General features: G+C 33.8%; 1 protein-coding gene across 1 annotated transcript; it reads left to right on the top strand.

The window, feature by feature from the left end:
- Nucleotides 1-2,395: 2,395 nt before the first annotated feature.
- LOC137920311 (microcephalin-like) lies at nucleotides 2,396-16,887 on the top strand. The gene is made up of 10 exons (XM_068763606.1): nucleotides 2,396-2,441; nucleotides 2,699-2,762; nucleotides 3,214-3,414; nucleotides 7,816-7,984; nucleotides 9,804-9,973; nucleotides 11,416-11,563; nucleotides 12,573-12,704; nucleotides 13,770-13,915; nucleotides 14,598-15,029; nucleotides 16,373-16,887. Exons 2-10 carry the CDS (start codon nucleotides 2,727-2,729, stop codon nucleotides 16,706-16,708), a joined length of 1,770 nt encoding a protein of 589 aa, XP_068619707.1. The 5' UTR covers nucleotides 2,396-2,441; nucleotides 2,699-2,726; the 3' UTR covers nucleotides 16,709-16,887.
- Nucleotides 16,888-17,507: the final 620 nt, after the last annotated feature.

Below are 17,507 nucleotides of genomic sequence, written 5' to 3'. Positions count from 1 at the left end.
TTGCCAAGAGTATACCTCACGAACTATGCCAGTACGTTAAACATTTCGCTATAACAAATAATTATTTGACCGCGGTGCCAAGTAGGTCATAGCCGGGCAACACTGCGCCCATTAATCTTGTTTATTGCCTGCCAGAACTAATCGTCTCACTTATATATTTCAGTTAATAGAGAATTTATATTTGCTAAACGTATTCGATTTAAAAATTATTCTAAAAATAATAAAATATTCTATCACCTGTCATAAAAAGCGGCCATGTTGTCAAAAATTGCGCGGGGAATTTAATTACGGAGTTAATTTTTTTTTTATCAACCAGGCAAAGATTCCTAATCTTTGGATCTAATAATTACTCTAGTTAGTCCTTCATGTAGTTAATAAGTATAGAAAATTTAGTTTAAAAAAATCATTAGACAAAAATATTCTTTTTATGTGCCTTTAGATTTCTTAAAAATTATACATATCATTTTCTTGAAACTTCAATCTACTGCTTTATGGGTTTCCAATCCTCACTTTTTTATTTTTTTATTGATTACTTCAGAAATATTTTAGGCTAAAAAGAATAACTTTATCCAATGCTAAAATATACATTACTTCATTAATTATCCAAAAAGAAACATCGATTTCTTCTCCACGTATGCGAGTACTCATGATTTCGACTTAATCTAAAGCAGATTAACATTATTCTAGTAATTCGATTGTAACAACGATCCTATTTTACCTGTACATTTTTGTAGTTTATCCAATTATGTAAATACAAAGTATAAACAAAAGCTTAAAGAATATTTAAAAAGAAGGTTTGACTTTTTTATTTTACGCGAAACCCTTTTCATTCCTGACTATCTAAAATCTGTTTAGGAAACCTATATTCTAATGTGTTTATGTTTTGGGACTGCTACATTTATGTATATTTTATATATTTTATTGTAATTGAGGTAGATGGAGATTACGAACGAAACTTACATTTTAGCTTATTGACTTAAAAGAACAAAGGATTTCCTTCGATCTAATAGAAGACCAACAAAAAAATTTAAATATTAATGCAGGTACATAAATATAAATGAAAAAATCATTTATATTACAATATAATATTATTTTAACTCTCCGTAATATTTTTGTAGCTTTAAAATAAATACATATAAAATATTTCTTTGTCTTCCACTTATTATTTTTCTGAAAACAATGAAAACGTTAATTTCATTCTCATAAATATATTGCCCAGTTCAAATACAAAAACTATTGAAATAGTTCTTAATAGTGGATACAAAATAAATTGAAGAGACTTAATGATACTAACCGTTCTAAATCAAAGCAAAAAGCTTTTAAAATATAATCATTATATTTCAGCAAAAAGTTATTCGAAGTTAATAGAAAAGTGACATAGAAAATCTGACAAATCTTGTAAAATTCAACTTGCGAAACGTCATCAATAATTACTTCACACTTTGCAGGCCCAATATTACTTAACTGTGTGACATCGAACTGGAATTTATTGGCGCTGACATTACGAAGAGATGATTTATAAAAGACATATTAAAAAGGTTGTTATACACAAAAATATATGATTTTCTAAGATGGCAGCAAAACATACATTTTGCAAGTTTTGAATTGACAAGTGTGACATTTTCTGTCAAGATTAAAATAACCACTGATAATGATTGTATCGGCAAGATGCAGACTGATTCCAACCGGCCCTATGGGAAATCTAGGAAGGAAATCCATGTCAAGTAGTGTACGTCCTTCGGCTGAATTAATAACGATGAAGTTCTATGGATTATGATGAAAATGGCAGTTTTTTGTAATTTTTTTTAACCAATTTATAACATTCAGTAGTATTTTTATAAGATATTTATGGAAATACTATATAACATGCAAACAATATTTTCCGTTCAATTTATATACTTTTTCAACTTTTCAAAATGTAAATTTAAATTCTTTATTCGTCGCTAAAATATCATGTCTCTTATTAAGTTCAAAACGAATAAACAATATTGACCACACTATACATTTAATTAAATTATTTATCTGCTTGTAAACTTTTCTTTTCTATTTTTTAAGTATTATGTTTATTTATTTTGTATTTAAAACACATAAAAACATTTTCCGTCAATATTTTTTTGCAGTTGTTGGTAATAATTAAAATAATGATAGATTACTCTAATATATTATATTACTTCTATGTCATTATTATTACTACACATTTTATATTAATATATAAAATGGGTAGTAAAGTTAACGGTATTTCGGGCAACATTGGACGTCTTAAGTTATTATCTGTTTATATGTTTGTGACAATAATGACAAGTATCACATCTATCAACAAGTCATACTTTTTGTTTATATATAACTTTAAATTTATATACGAATCATTTAAAATATAGTGACATTTATTATAATTTTATTTTTGACAAGTTTTAGAATGGTTTATTGTATTTTTTATTTAGGTAAGTTTTTATTAAAAAAAAGCACAAAAAGTTTCATTGAATCTAGTCTTTAGTATAGCTATTTATCACATCTGTGAATTCTCTCATACAAATAAAAAGAACCTTTTTCTTTTATTTTTCCAGCCGTTAGATAAGAAATATACGAGATTATTATTGTGTCATTTTGATATTGTTTTAAAAATTTTTTACCCCTTGGCCCTAGAAGTTTTGGAAAAATATAGTTGATACCAATTACTTACCCAATTAATTTTTTTTAGGTAATATTAATTTCAGGTGTTAATAATCATGAATAAAGAAAACAATAGAAGTGCAGCTGGTCTGGTATGTTATATAGCAAATAATATTATAAGTATTTTAATTATGTTTATCTACACAACTTTGTGATTCAGATTTATTACAATAAGGGTTACTTAATAAATACATTCCTAGCTGGCCGAAATTGGGTATTTATTTGTGGGGTAAATTTTTATACCTTATTTTTCCAAAGGACTAAAATACTATCCCTGAAGTTGTTATTTACAGACACAAATTAATGTACTGTATGGTCTCTTTTTATGTGGTGTATATTTTTAAATGTACATGTAACAAATTTGAATTAAAATATTTTTTGTGACTAAGAATATTCTAAAATCACAAAAAACTAAAACAATAAGAGAAAATTTACTTAAAACCTGGATAAAAATTTGCAGAGATTAAAAGAAATAAGTTGCTTAATAAATAACTTTGAATATGGACAAAAATTCCTATAATTCTTCTTAATCTTTTTGCACAGCGACGTTCTGCAATAGCAGAAAGAATACGCCTGCGTAATGAATGGTCAGCTCTAAAGGGTACGGATGTACAGCCAGTTACAAATATACAGAAGAAACATAATGCTGTATTAAAGAAACAAGTTGATAATGTGAAAGCTACCAAAAATGATAAATGCAAGAATAATACTACTGGTACTAAAGTTGGAATGGAAAATTCTAGAGTGAGTATAATAGATATTTCCTTGGCCTCTAAAATAGGATTTTGTTATTTATTTGTATTTATGTAATACCTTTTCCACATAGATATTTATACAGATATGTATATACAAGTATTTTAGTATAAATGTATGTGTATAGTAATGTATGAATGTACATCCTAAACTGCCCTCCTTCATGTTTCTCATCTCCATCCAAAGGCTTTCTAGTAGATATCTCCTCGAGCAATACTGCCTATACTCTGCTTCTTGTACCTCAACATATTTTTTTAGTTATTTTCTATTATGTAGAATAAAGTGTAAATAAATAAAAATCAATAAATATAAATTACGTTAATTGCTGATTTCCAACAGTTTTTATAGTTTCTTCCACTTCTCTGTGTTAATGCTTTCCAATGTAGTAGTATTGTTAGATTTAGAAGTTCTCCCTATAATCCAGAAATAAGGGTGTTTCAAAAGGATTCTTAATGACCTCCAGAGCTAAAATCTTCTTTTAAAAGCCGTTGAAGTGAAAAGAAGCACTTCAAGGAGCATTCATAGAAGCAACCTTAGAAAAGTTGGAAGATTATAACAGGTGCACTTTTTGGAATATGGAGTTAAGAAAGGTTGACGAAAATGCAAAGTTTACATCACTAGACGGAAACAACTGTGGTGGACTACTTTGACATAACAAAGTTTAGCGTAAAATATAACAAGAAATATTTGGAAAATTGGCAGGAATACTTTCATTTGAGATTGTGTGACAAGGGAATATGGAACATAACCAGCCATTGCTTCATGTTCCTCGGTTTGGTCACAAGCCAATCTGAAAAAAATACTTTTAAAATAGCTCTTAGATTTCTTATAGATATTTTCACATGGCAAATATTGCATATCTCTTAATTAAAGCAGTCTCCCAATAATAAGAAATGCTCCAGTAATTGAAAATGTGCAACATTTGCTACTTGAGTGTGAACAAAATTGTATCTAAAGAGAGACGATTGAGAGCCCTAAGGATGTCTACAATCTCTGTCAAAGTTTCAAGCCATATTAAAAACCCTGCTAAGACCATTAGGCTGGTCTAGAGTATGATCATGGTCTCCCAGCAGCACACCTTGTAATGTCTGAAAATAGAAGTTTATATTTCTGAGGTCATGTTTAAAAGAAAAAAAATTGCAAGTCCCAAGTCCAAACCACTATAGCGAGAGGGGCTAGGTATGATACTCCAGCATAACAGGTTTCCGGAGGCTTTCTAACAATGCATTAGTGTTCACTCTTATTGAGCATACTCCCGTCAATACTTAACCAACTTATAATTGATCTTACTATATACCTCTCACTCTTTCTTTCACCATACACATTCATTGTGAATTCATTCATAATTATTCTTTGGGCCATATTATGGTACTTTTGAACTTTAGTGTTATTCAGGTATATTTCTTTACCTGAAAACATTAAGTTCTGTCGCTATCGGATTATATATTATTGCTTTAGCAAGTACCTGTGTTGCATAGGCGGGAAATCATCAACGATATACCACCATTGTGCTAGCAAAGAGAATACAGCTCAGCACATGCTTGAGGAGTGTACAGCTTGGAAAGAGCTGCGTCGAGAATTCACTGACACTGGGGGTAATGACGGATGTACCAGGCTTTGTTAAGGCGAAGGTATAGAACGAGCAGTCATGGAGCGCTGATATAACCTGAAAAAGTGATTTTGCAGAAGAAGGCTATGGAGAGAGAAAAAGAAAGAACATATGAGTTCCCTATCGGCAGTCGGAGACCTGGATGTCGGAGGATGTTATACCGCGCCTTTCTACATGCCCTTAGCATGGTCTTGGCGACAGATTCGGGTTGATCCGCTGCAAGTAAGGAGTTTAGGCACTAGGCTACCGCCGTTGAAACTACGGTAGTATGCGAAAGCGTTCCCGTAGTTTCAACAAAGGGCGTTCAAGAAGACCATAGGGTTTAGCTGGTAGGAGTCTGACATAACCCTATTGTTGCCCCTACAGCGGAGGAGTATCTCATGCATGATTTCCTCACAAGTAAAAAAAGATTATATACTATAGGAATTTTAAGTAATAAGAGAAACAGTGTCTTTTCCGTAATAATTTTGAATTCTAGATAATATAGAAATTTTTAAGAATTTTATTTATACATATATTTTAATATTAAAAAGGTAACAAATTTTATAACAACCTTCTTCATATTTATATATATATATATATATATATATATATATATATACAAGATGATTTATTATATGCAATACCAATTTAAAAAAGAATGTATACTTTTGTAGGTATTTTATTTTTTTTTTTCTGATTGGAAATTGGTTTAGATTATACTATACTATATATTAGTTGCAAGCAAATTGGCAATAAATTTTAACCTTAAATTTTATAATTGTTAAAAATAGATTATCGTAGGGTAACCACAAATTTTGTAGACACATGATTGTTTCAAAATAATTATTGAACATAGACGAATTTTCGTAAGACTTGTTGGAGAAGAATTGTTGTTAAAAAGAAGAGAGTTGTCGTGTTCTAATCTCTCAAGATATTATTACACTATTAGTGGAATGTAAAAAGATACACTGAAAATGTTATATTGAAAGTTTTTCTTGACCATCCATTATACTTACATAAATATGTGTGTGCATGTGTGTGATTGGGTGCATACTTTTTATTTATTTATTACGTTGAAAATTACATGTAAGTTTTAGTTTTGGTTTGGTATTAGACTTAGATTTCTATAGACCAGAAAGGAAAAAAAATAAAAGGTGTCTCCTCCTGTGCCCATAGTAAATTAGTGTCCATAAAAGAAATTAAAATAGATTTGTGAAGCAAAAATTTAACAAATCCTTTGTGGGTATATGTATATTTTTACAAAATATTTTCACAATATATCTCAAACCTTTCTTTACATAGTTAAAAATCTCAAATAAAAAGTATATATTAAATAAATCTTATAAAAGAATTGGAGAGTTTTGGGTGAGAAATGTGTGTAAATGCCCACTTGAATAAAGAAATTTAGATTTTTGATTTTTTTTTTAATAATCAACTATTGCTATGGGCACAGGAAGCATTTTAAATAATGTCAGCACAATTTGTAACAAAAAATCAGGAGGAAAAGTTCACATAGCGGTAAATGACTTGTGAAAATGTATTTGTGTATGTTGTATGTGTGCCAATATATGTAAGGTAAGTAAATAATAAAAAGTAACAGTAATATATATAGAATGAGTCTTACTGTATTCACGTAAACTAGAATAAGGAGACGGCGATCATGTTTCTACATATATACATATTATATTATATCATTTATATATATGATGTTAAAAATATGAAAGTAGTTACAGGGTGTTTGGTTATAAGTGTAAAAGATCTTAAGCGAGCTCATTTGTCGACAAAAACTTTAAAGGTTTTATATTTTCAATCACCTTTTTTAAAGTGACCGCTCTGAAATATATTACATTTTTTTCAATTGTAATGCGATAGGTCCAATAACTTCTGGCAGATCAAATTCTGCGAGGATATACAGAAAATAAATAATATTTTAATATATATGTAATCAAAAATTTTAAAACGCTTATTTTACTATACACCTATCCCCCGATTTACACGGTAGATACGTTCCTGAGAAAAACGTGTAAATCGAAAATTAACAACTTTTAAGTCAAAACCGTGTAAATCAAAAAGCTTGCAGAAAATGCATAATTTTGCCATTTGACAGTTGTGATTTTTTTCAACATTTTTAGGTGTACACAGAAATAAAAATAAAATACATTGACAAGTTAAAATATTTAATATATTACGGAAACACTGTTTTTTTTTAATTATTTAATTACAATACATTAAACAGAAAAACAAAAAATATAACCAAAGGTGTTTTATTATCCTTTATCACTGTCAGAAATTGCTATCATTCTATTTTTCGGAATAGAAGGTTCGAATTCACTTTCATCACTCGGAAGTTATTTGTGCCGATTTGATGTTTAAAGCAGAAATATTTACATTATGAGAGATGGTAATAAAATCGGTTATTAAAAATTGCTTCGAATTTTTTGTAAGATCTTTGTAAACTTCTTCATATTGAGCCAAGTCAGCACATAAGCTCGGGATTTCCCGTGAAATGTGTACACAGCACACGTGTTCAATCACAGTAGCATTTAGTAGAGTGTGATAAAAACAAAAAAAAACCTAATTTGGAAAGCCGTGTAAAAGCGAAAACGTGTAAAACAAGTACCGTATAAATCGGGGGATGGGTGTATTATCACGACATTATTATTTATGAAATCACTAATGTTTATATAGGGTATACCGTATATAAATAGACAGCTAATGAGCTATGCATTCAACTTTTTAAAGCACCTAAAACCAATCACCATGTATACTTGAGAAAAAAAATTATGAAGATGGTTTTACAGTTTGCTAGAGCAATGGCGGCTACAAACGAAGTGCTTCGTGGCGTCGTCGCACTGGTGGAAGTGGGGGCGGAGAACAAGGCGCTGGCGCTTAGGGCTGCGCTCTGTGCTCTTGGAGCCTCCGTGGTGCCTACCTGGAGTCCACACGTCACGCATCTCATCTGGTCTCGAGGTAAAATTTAAAAATGCCTACTTCTCTTCCTAACTCGAAATAAAGTTGAGACCACTTCTCATAATAAACATTAAAATAGACCTTAATAAGGATATTTATGACGAAGTAAATGAAGTAATGTAACAAATACTTTTTGCTTCATCATTTATACCTGTGTCCCCAAGATGAGACAGAGGGCGTCCACAGTACGTCGCCATCTGGAGCGGTCTTGAGCCTCGCGCTTTACTTCGCTCCACGTCATTCCAACTGCCTTCACTTCTACAGTGATCCTCCGCCGTCAGATTTGCTTTGGGCGGCCACGTCTTCGCTTTCCTTGAGGATTCCATTCTAGGGCTTGCCTCGGTATGTGATCAGGGTCATTTCGGAGCGTGTGGCCTATCCAGTTCCACTTGAGGCGTTTGATCTGCTGATCGATGGGCATCTCACCGCACCGTTCTATCTACGTTGGAAAATTTCGCAAGCCGATATATACAGATAATACGTCGAAGACAGTTGTTAACGAAGACTTGAAGCCGACGCAAGATGTCTTCACCGTCTCGCATCCATATAGCACCACGGTTTTCACATTGGACCGGAATATTTTGAGCTTAACTCTCTTAGTCATTTTCCGTGATTTTGGGCGGCCACGTCTTCACTTTACTTGAGGATTCCATTCCAGGGCTTGCCTGCGGAGCGTGTGGCCTATCCAGTACCACTTGCGGCGTTTAATCTGCTGATCGATGGGCATATCTTTTTCTCGTTTCTAGAGATCTGCGTTGGAGACTTTTTTGCTTACTGCTAATAAATATATTAAACAAAAAAAAAACACTAAATGTATTGACATTCTTATGCCAAATGTAAAGAGAAATATGCTAAAGTCTCAATAACAAAACTATTAAGTTTTCTAACTCCGTAATATTTTTAGGAAATAGCTTGGGCACCTGTCTTTTCCTGCCAGTAGACTGAGCTCCTCTGCTGACCCTGGTAGTAAAGTCAGACAGCATACGGATGCTAATACAGGCAGACCCGTTCATTTTTGCGTGCCGAGGGTCTTCCAAGAACCCAGGAGGTTTTTGCTAGCTTAAAACAGATCTTAGGTTAGGCGCCCTCTGCATCATGTAGAGATGGGTAGCGCCAGTTAAAGACAAGATATATATCTATCACTCTCTAGCTCGCGTGTGTTTTAACTATATCTCTATATGTTTACAGTTAGGGGTCAATTTTCGTGAAGAGTTACGACTCGTTCAGAGTTTAGAAAGAAAGAGATGGGCTTATACAGCAATTTACACGTTAAAGAGAGAGACGGATAGCTATTGCATGTTTGTATTGAAAATGTAAACTAGATATTTTCGGAACGACATCACGCGTGCGTTAAGCTATTTTGTGCTTTATATCAAAGACATAAAATTCTTAATAGAAAGGAAATTCAATTAAAGCTCACTAATTCGCGAACGATAATTTGTTTATTTACATTCAATTCTCATTTTCATTACTTTTGTTCCGTAATTGCGTCACGCACGGATATACGTATTAAAAAGTTTTTCAGAGCTAAAATAGTCGAAGATGTAAAGGATATATTTTTAGTCTTAGCTGCCTTATTATCTCTCTTAGCCGTACTGAGCTAAATGAGTTAAAAATATAAAAGAGTGATAAATATCTCAAGATCGAAAACATATATATCACTCTTTTCTTGTCAGGGATCCATTTTGACGGTCAACTAACACGCAAAATCTGCTTATACCACTTTGAAAGCAAGGAAAGTCCGTTCCAAAAACTTGTGTGAAGGATTCAGGGTTGAAATATAAATAAACTATTTACGTGCCCATAATGAAACTTACAGGTGGATGTCGTAACACTCGTGCCAAGGCGAGGGCGCTGGCCTGCCGTTTGGTGTCTCCACTTTGGGTGGAGGCATGCGCTTCCAGCGGCAAGCGATTGTTGGAGACCAAGTTTCCAGCGGCTCCGAGGCCGTCTGATATTCCTTCGCCGAAAACCTTGCAGAGACTTCTGGTAATAATTTTTTATTGTAAACCTGTTTTACTTACACTTCCAGCTGGTTTCAAATGACAGAGCATTGAAGACCTGAACATTAAAACTCTCTGCTTGGACGTTATATATTACATAGCTAAAGAGGACGCTACATACAGTAAGTGACAGCTTACAATATTCTGGTACAATTAGCTATTAATTGGTTGAGGAAAAATATTTCCTCAAAAATTAAATGCAAATTCAAGACATATTTGTGGGCAACCCCACAAATGTCATATAAATTTATGAGTAATACGAACGACATAATAAGCATCGATCGAATTAATTGCGTTAATATTATTAATATTAATTGGAGCACTCCATATTGGTGATCCCGAAGTGATTTGAACACAAGATCTTCTGAGCTGTCTCTTGCTTGACCAGATCAGGACCAGAGTAAAATTCACAAATTTTGACCGCCTATGAAACGATCTTTGGAAGGGAGTGATATGGGCAACCCCACAAATGTCGTATAAATTTATGAGTAATACGAATGACATAAGAAAGTTAATGCGACAATGACATAATAGGCTTATTAATGATGAGAGAGAGTATTAACATTTAAATTTACTATATATGTGCTATTTTGTTAAATAACTTTTGCCATTCTATAGATGCCATGGTGTAGAAATTTTTGATACTGACCAAAAAGTGCGACAACTAGTTTTGGCAATGCTTTAACCGAAGAGACTGAAATAAGTGGAAATCTAAAAGGGTGCAGGGGACTTTATAGCAGATATGTTATCATCTTCCAGTCAAACATTAATTTTTAATGATTTGCTAAGAAATTAAAGCAATGTAAAACCCCTTCTATTAGTCAGAAGGGACTTTTAAAACTTACAATTATAGTTTGTAATTTTAAACAAAATTTTATAAGTTAAATTATATGAGAAACAAGAATTATACCTAAGTCTTTTTTGATAATAAGAGAAAGTGCCAAGATATATAATAAGAGAAAGATTTTCTGCTTCCTGTTGGGATTTCGACGAATTCTGGCCTTGACTGCTATTAACAGACTGGTTTGTTCGAATAGAACCCGGTCGGCCGGATCTCTCACAGTCGGTGAACCTTTAGATGGTACGATACACAAACATTCGGATAACCTCTAGTTTATTTAACGTATCAAAAATGTCAGCTGGCTCCTTACCTACTTTGTACAGTGCGATTATTACAATCCTATTCTCTTTAATGCCCAATTCATTTTCAAAACAAATAACTTATAAACAAAAACATACAATGTCAAACTAATGTTCGAATTTCAAATTATTGTTTTTTTAATGATTGTAATAAACAGCCAGTAACAGAATTTATGACTTGACAAGTTCATCCATACTATTGGCGAAAAGACGTCCTACTCGACCTAATATTATCGAAACTTCTAGTCTGTTGGGACAGCTAGTAAATAATAAATGTAATTATTTCAGAAAAAAGCGGAAAGGGAGAACATTTCACTAGAGGATTTATTGCGCGACAGTAAAGAAGAGGAGAAGCAGTTGAAGAATCCTCTGAGGATGTCCAGCGAGACCGAACATGACACTACTGCTGACACCACCGCTGATTCTCAAAATAGTGGTGAGGGATAATATCACTATTTTTAATCTATCTTAAATGCTCAAAAACCAAATTCAAATAGGCAACCATTTTTAATATATTTTATATTTTAGCTCTATGCTTCGCAATAAAAAAGTTTAACATTACCGATTTATGTATAGTATCCGACGATAAATATTGCACATCGACCTTTGGAAAAAGACAATCGTCTAATTTCGGCTTTATAGCGTTATCTCTGTCGCACGAAATACAAACAGTCCCGTATAGGATATATATAGGAGCTGTTAAAACAAGTATCTCTCTCTATATCTCTCTCTCATTGCGATCAGCCAAAGATTTCTGCCAGTGAAAAGTCTCGACAACTAGGTATAAATGGTGATCATTTCGTGGCCAAAATGAAGATGATGAAATTGAATAATTACTATCTTTCATTTATTTATTTATCTTATTATGAAAGCTCACAGACAATTAATAATATGACGCTAATAAAAACAATTACAAAAGATTGTTAATAACAAGCTTTCAGTTATATTATTTATGTATTAATTTCACATGTGTATCTAATAAATATATGACAAAACTAGGAAAATATGGAAAACCAAAAACAAAGAAAAAAAGTCAGTCTGAACGCCGCATTGAATTAGTAATTTTCAAAGAACTTATTTGGTAGGAATCGTTCAATTAAATGGTAACATTAGACCAAATTATCTAAAAGTGTTGCTATTAAAAAAATGTAATATGGAATTTTTAATCTTTTATTTCTATATTCCACAAACATTAGCGTCCATTGCTTTGTTTTTACAATTACATTTAATGTTTCTGAATAAATTTTTGCTCGCGTTGTATGTCAGTGTTTACTAAGTCTCTTATACTATTTCCTAATTTGAATCTTAAATACTCTAGGAAACCTTTACTATGTGAAGTTTACATTACATTTAGTATCTGTATGGCAGTTGACGTTTTTGTCATATTGATGAATCATTACATTTTTTAATCTGTGTAAAAATAATTATCTATGCCTTTATAATAGACAAGGACAATAATGCGACCACTCCTACTCGCCACGCACCTCCAGCTGTAGTATCCTCGCCAACGAAGTCCAGACGAAAGCTCTTCGCGATGAAGGAAGTTGACGTATCCAAATCCAGTAGCAATGAAACAGGTCAATTACACCAATAATTTACTTCATTAATGATATATTTATTTAAGAGAATAATGAATATTTTTAAAAAATACAGTGCCCGGCGATAAATATTGCACATCGACCCTTGGAAAGAGACAATCGGCTAATTACAAGAGCACTATCTCTGTCCCATACTACCTATGTGACGTTTTGTCATTCGTTGTAATTCGTGCGACAGAGATAACGCTCTACGAAGCCGAAATAAGCCGATTGTCTCTTTCTAAAGGTCGATGTGCAATATTTATCGCCGGATACTGTACCTTAAAATGTTTTTTTTTTTAAATTAATAGCCACGATCTGCATAAGAGTAATAACCCAATTTTTGCTTGACATTGATTTTTAATTCACGTAACAGCCTTGTATAATCTCATACAGGTGATTATTTTTTTGCAAAAAAAATTAAAATTTGTCCACCAATTTTCAAATCATTACTGTGAAACATGTTATATCAATTTATTTTTTCTCAGATCTATGTCTGAAAGGTCAGATAGTTAATAATAATTATTTTTAATATATAGTAATACGAATTTGGTAAACACATTTTCGTACTAAATATAAATAATAAACGAACATTCACATGTATAAATCTTTTACACCTATAACTAATCATCCTGTATAAATTATTGCCTTATTTTATACTCACAACTGATACATGACAGGAATAAAAGAGATGTCTGTACTATAGACAGAGACAAAAAACATTCACAGACCAAAATGTTTAACCATAAATTAGACAGTGGTTAGATACATCATTTTCTTCTTAAAATGATTTCATCATCATGACTTCAGTCGTAGAACGTCCACAGTTAGACAACGGCCTCCCCCCTTCATTTACAAACGGCCCAACGCTGGGCCTGCCGGTCCCTGGACTTTAGAACCTTAAGGCTCCAGTTTCCATCTGCGACTAAACTGGCCAATGAGACCAGAAGTTGAAGATCATGTTTCTGCAGGAGGCACATATATGTTGTACTTTTATAAACACTAAGGGATGTTGGACGAGATTTATTATACATATAAAATAATTTGTTTTTTGGAAATTAACAGACAAGGGGCGAAGCCCTATGCGAAAGCAACTGACGCAGCATGATCTAAGGGGGCTGGCGCACGCGGAGCGAATGGCGCGACGTCTTGTATGCCCACGCGCACCGCACGCACACACGACCGCCACCGACACACACACATATAGAGTTGTAAGTATAACAACTCACATTATCATCATCATAGCTAATAGACGTTCACGTCATGATCACCAGTATTTAGCTGACCGCATCAAGCGATATTGACTATATCGTCGGTTCCCCCTAGTGGGAGGCGTGCCACATTCGAGAAGTTTCTAGCTCCAACGACTTTCAGTTATATAAGCAATATCAATATCATCAATTTCCTCATCACGCATACCTCATTCACCCAATTCCATATATTCTCAGCTTCAACTGGAATGAAGATGGTATTCAAATTTAAATATCTTTATTCAAGTAGGCTTTTACACGCAATTTTGGATTGTGAATTATTTATGTAAATAAATCAACAAACTTTTACAAATTTTGATCAATTAAAAACTCTTGTCAACGTCTGTCTTCTCTTCTCTAACTTCTAACGTCTGATGATGACCCACTGCCACTCCATCTCACTCTTCGTTCTCTTTTCAAAACATTTATGGTCGTTTTATGATGCTACCATCACTACGCCATCTATCTAAGTAGCTTGCCTTACATCATTGTAATAAATCTGATATATTGTAATTAACACATATATATCACCCTACTATTCACACCGAGTCTCATGGCCGTCACTCTAAAGGCTGCAAAAATCATTTAATAAATATATTTTAATAGTAAGTTTTATAGGTATATAAAGTAACTTCTATTTCAGGTATTAACAGGGGTATCCCGGTCAGAAAGGATTGCTTTGTATAGCGCTATCCGATCCTTAGGAGGCCGTGTCCAAAATCAAGTCAATAGAAAAACAACTCATGTACTTATTGGTTCATGTCGCGAGGACTGTGTTAGTCCTGAAGTAGAAAAAACGAAGAGAAATACACCAATCAAAGTAAATAGCGGAGTGAGCTTGATGAATTTTAATGATGACGTCACAGCGGGCGGTTTGGCGGGATTAGTGATCAAAATGGCAGACGCTGACAAAATGGCGTCGGGCGGGCGGAAGTTACGGACAGTTAAGGCATTGTTAGGCGCGGCGAGAGGATGCCGTGTGTTGTTTGCGAAGTGGGCGACTGATAGTGTTGCTGCTAAGCGTTGGCTTCATCACTTTGGTTACGAAGTTCCGCATTTGAGGAAAATCTCACAGGTATTCATAGTTCCTTCTCCACCTTCGTCTTTTCAACAGATAGACGCCCACTCCTAGGCATATGCCTACCCCAATCGACACGATAACTGTCCCGCATACAGCGTATAACATCTGGGGGGGGGGGGGTACTGTCTTTAGAAGGTAATGATAAAATTGTACAGTGATATACAGAAGTAATTTATTGTAGTATTTTAGGAGCAGAAGAGAAGGAAGGTACAATACACGGCGATAAATATTACACATGGAATTTTAGAAAGAGACAATCGGCTAATTTCGGCTTCGTAGAGCGTTATCTCTGTCGCACGTCTGATAAAAAGTCATATAGGTAGTGTGGGACAGAGATAAAGCTCTACGAAGCGAAAATTTGCCGATTGTCTCTTTCCAAAGGTCGATGTTCAATATTTATCGCCGGGTACTGTAAGTGGTGTGTATAAGGACACGAATAAGCTAGGATAGTGTTAGATATTGTGATGAAAAATAGATGAAGAATGAAAGCAATTGAGAAGAATGTGAAGATGGAAAGAAAATAAAATTAATAATGGGAAAAAATTATTTAACACAGTAAAAAGACCCTGTAACTAATTAGATAGGGGTGAACGAGTAATCATAAAAAAAGGGGAGACACAGCCATGACGGGTCTACGGGCAGGTGATCACGATTCGACAAAATTTAATGTTTATAATAATTTATGTTGCTAATCAAAGTTATCACTCTTTTATCATAAGGTATAATTATGCACAATGATTATTATAACATATATACTTACTATCGTTCCGTGCCACGGTAATTTTCAAAGATTTTCCATTCAGGCCGCGTGGGGCGTATAGGACCCGCACTTTAAAAATTAAAAAGAGTCGTTTAAAACGTATGCTTTACACTTTTTCAATACTGCAAAGATATAATTAGCGGGGAAAAAATTATAAATTTTAATATGCGTATGCGCATGCGCATGCGTGATATGAAGTTATCTATATTCGACCCTACAATTCATTTGTTTAAGAATCCTTTGTTTTTCAATGAGAACTGCAAATGGCCTGAACAAAAAGTGCAACGCCGGGTCGTATACGCCCCACATGGCATGGAATTTGTTAAATATTCAATAGATTAGCATTAAAGTTTACCATCCCCATCACCGTTTTTCGGATATTTAGAATCCAAAAGATATACCTTCAAAGGGGTGAACCCTTTGAGACTTATTCTATAAACAATCACCTTGCATAACATTCGAAATTTCCGCGTTGTAAGGACGGAACACCCGTTATACGAGGTACATGAAATAGAAAAACTTCGATATATATTTACAGTGCTTTATTTTGTATAAAAATAATAATAATTGTTTGCAGAAAGCGCGAGTAGAAAGACAAGCATTGGGCAGAATGCATCGCGAGTATGCGTATGACGTATTCAACGGTATTCATGTTCGCATTTCGCCAAATGCCGAACAAAGGGACGCTGTTGTCCAACTACTTTCGCTCTGCGGTGCTATCGTACAAGATGGCGGCGACATTCAAAATGGCGCCAACGCACAAAATGGCGGACTGACTCAAAATGGCCGACAAACTGACACTGACATAACTATAGGAACTGGTGAAAATGAAGTTAACTCTAAATGGGTTTTCGATAGTGTCTCGGCTGCCAGAATGAGGACTTCAAGAAAATATGTCAATAAAGAAATATAATTATTAGTTTTTATTTGATGAAATAAAGTTATATGGTTGGATTATTATATATAAAGGTTTTAGGCGAAGTTCTACAACTAATGTGTGTTAGTAATGGCTTACAGATAATAAATATAGCCTCTTACTTCAAGCCTTATAGCTAGCTCACAATTGCACAAGCTATGGAGCTATGCCCGGGGTTTTTCTACAAGATCTAATTGAGAATGAAGTGATTGGTAGACGAATGGAAGTAAACATAGACCAGCATAGCAGGTAAAAAGGCAGTAAATCAAAGTGGCAGTAGGTGAACCACATAGCGCACAGATGGTTGTCTGGGCCATAAGGTTCTGGAGACCACGGATTGGCAAACTCAGGGTAGGATGTCCACGGAAAAAGTGAACAGACCAGTGTTAAAGTCGTCGAAAGACGCTGGACCCAGGTCGTTGCAACGTTGCTATTGGAAATCTATGGTGACGGCATATGTCCAGCTGTGGGCGTCGTATGGATGAAACTATGATTATAATACTATCACATAAAACTAAGTGAATCGCTGAAAAAAAAAATAATTGAAATATATACTTCTAACATATATTTTTAACAATTGGTAACATTGTTTAAAAAGAATTAAAAGCTGGTATCGTGGTTTTTAAGTGGCAATAGGGAGACCATATGGCTCGAAGAACGGATGTTGATGTTGAGACCAAGTACCGAGAAACACAGCGTTGGACGTGCACCCATAAGGTGGACAAGTGTTAGAGTCTGGAACACCCAATCCCATCAGTGTTACTATAAATAAAGGTTCCACTAAGTGTTGCCATAA

This window comes from Battus philenor, unplaced genomic scaffold (genome assembly GCF_028537555.1).
Source record: "Battus philenor isolate CCGP_79_NKW_IND1 unplaced genomic scaffold, ilBatPhil1.0.hap1 SCAF_18, whole genome shotgun sequence".
Taxonomy (NCBI): Eukaryota; Metazoa; Arthropoda; class Insecta; order Lepidoptera; family Papilionidae; genus Battus; species Battus philenor.
The sequence above is the reverse complement of the archived record's forward strand: the minus strand, read 5'-3'. Positions and strand labels throughout refer to the sequence as shown.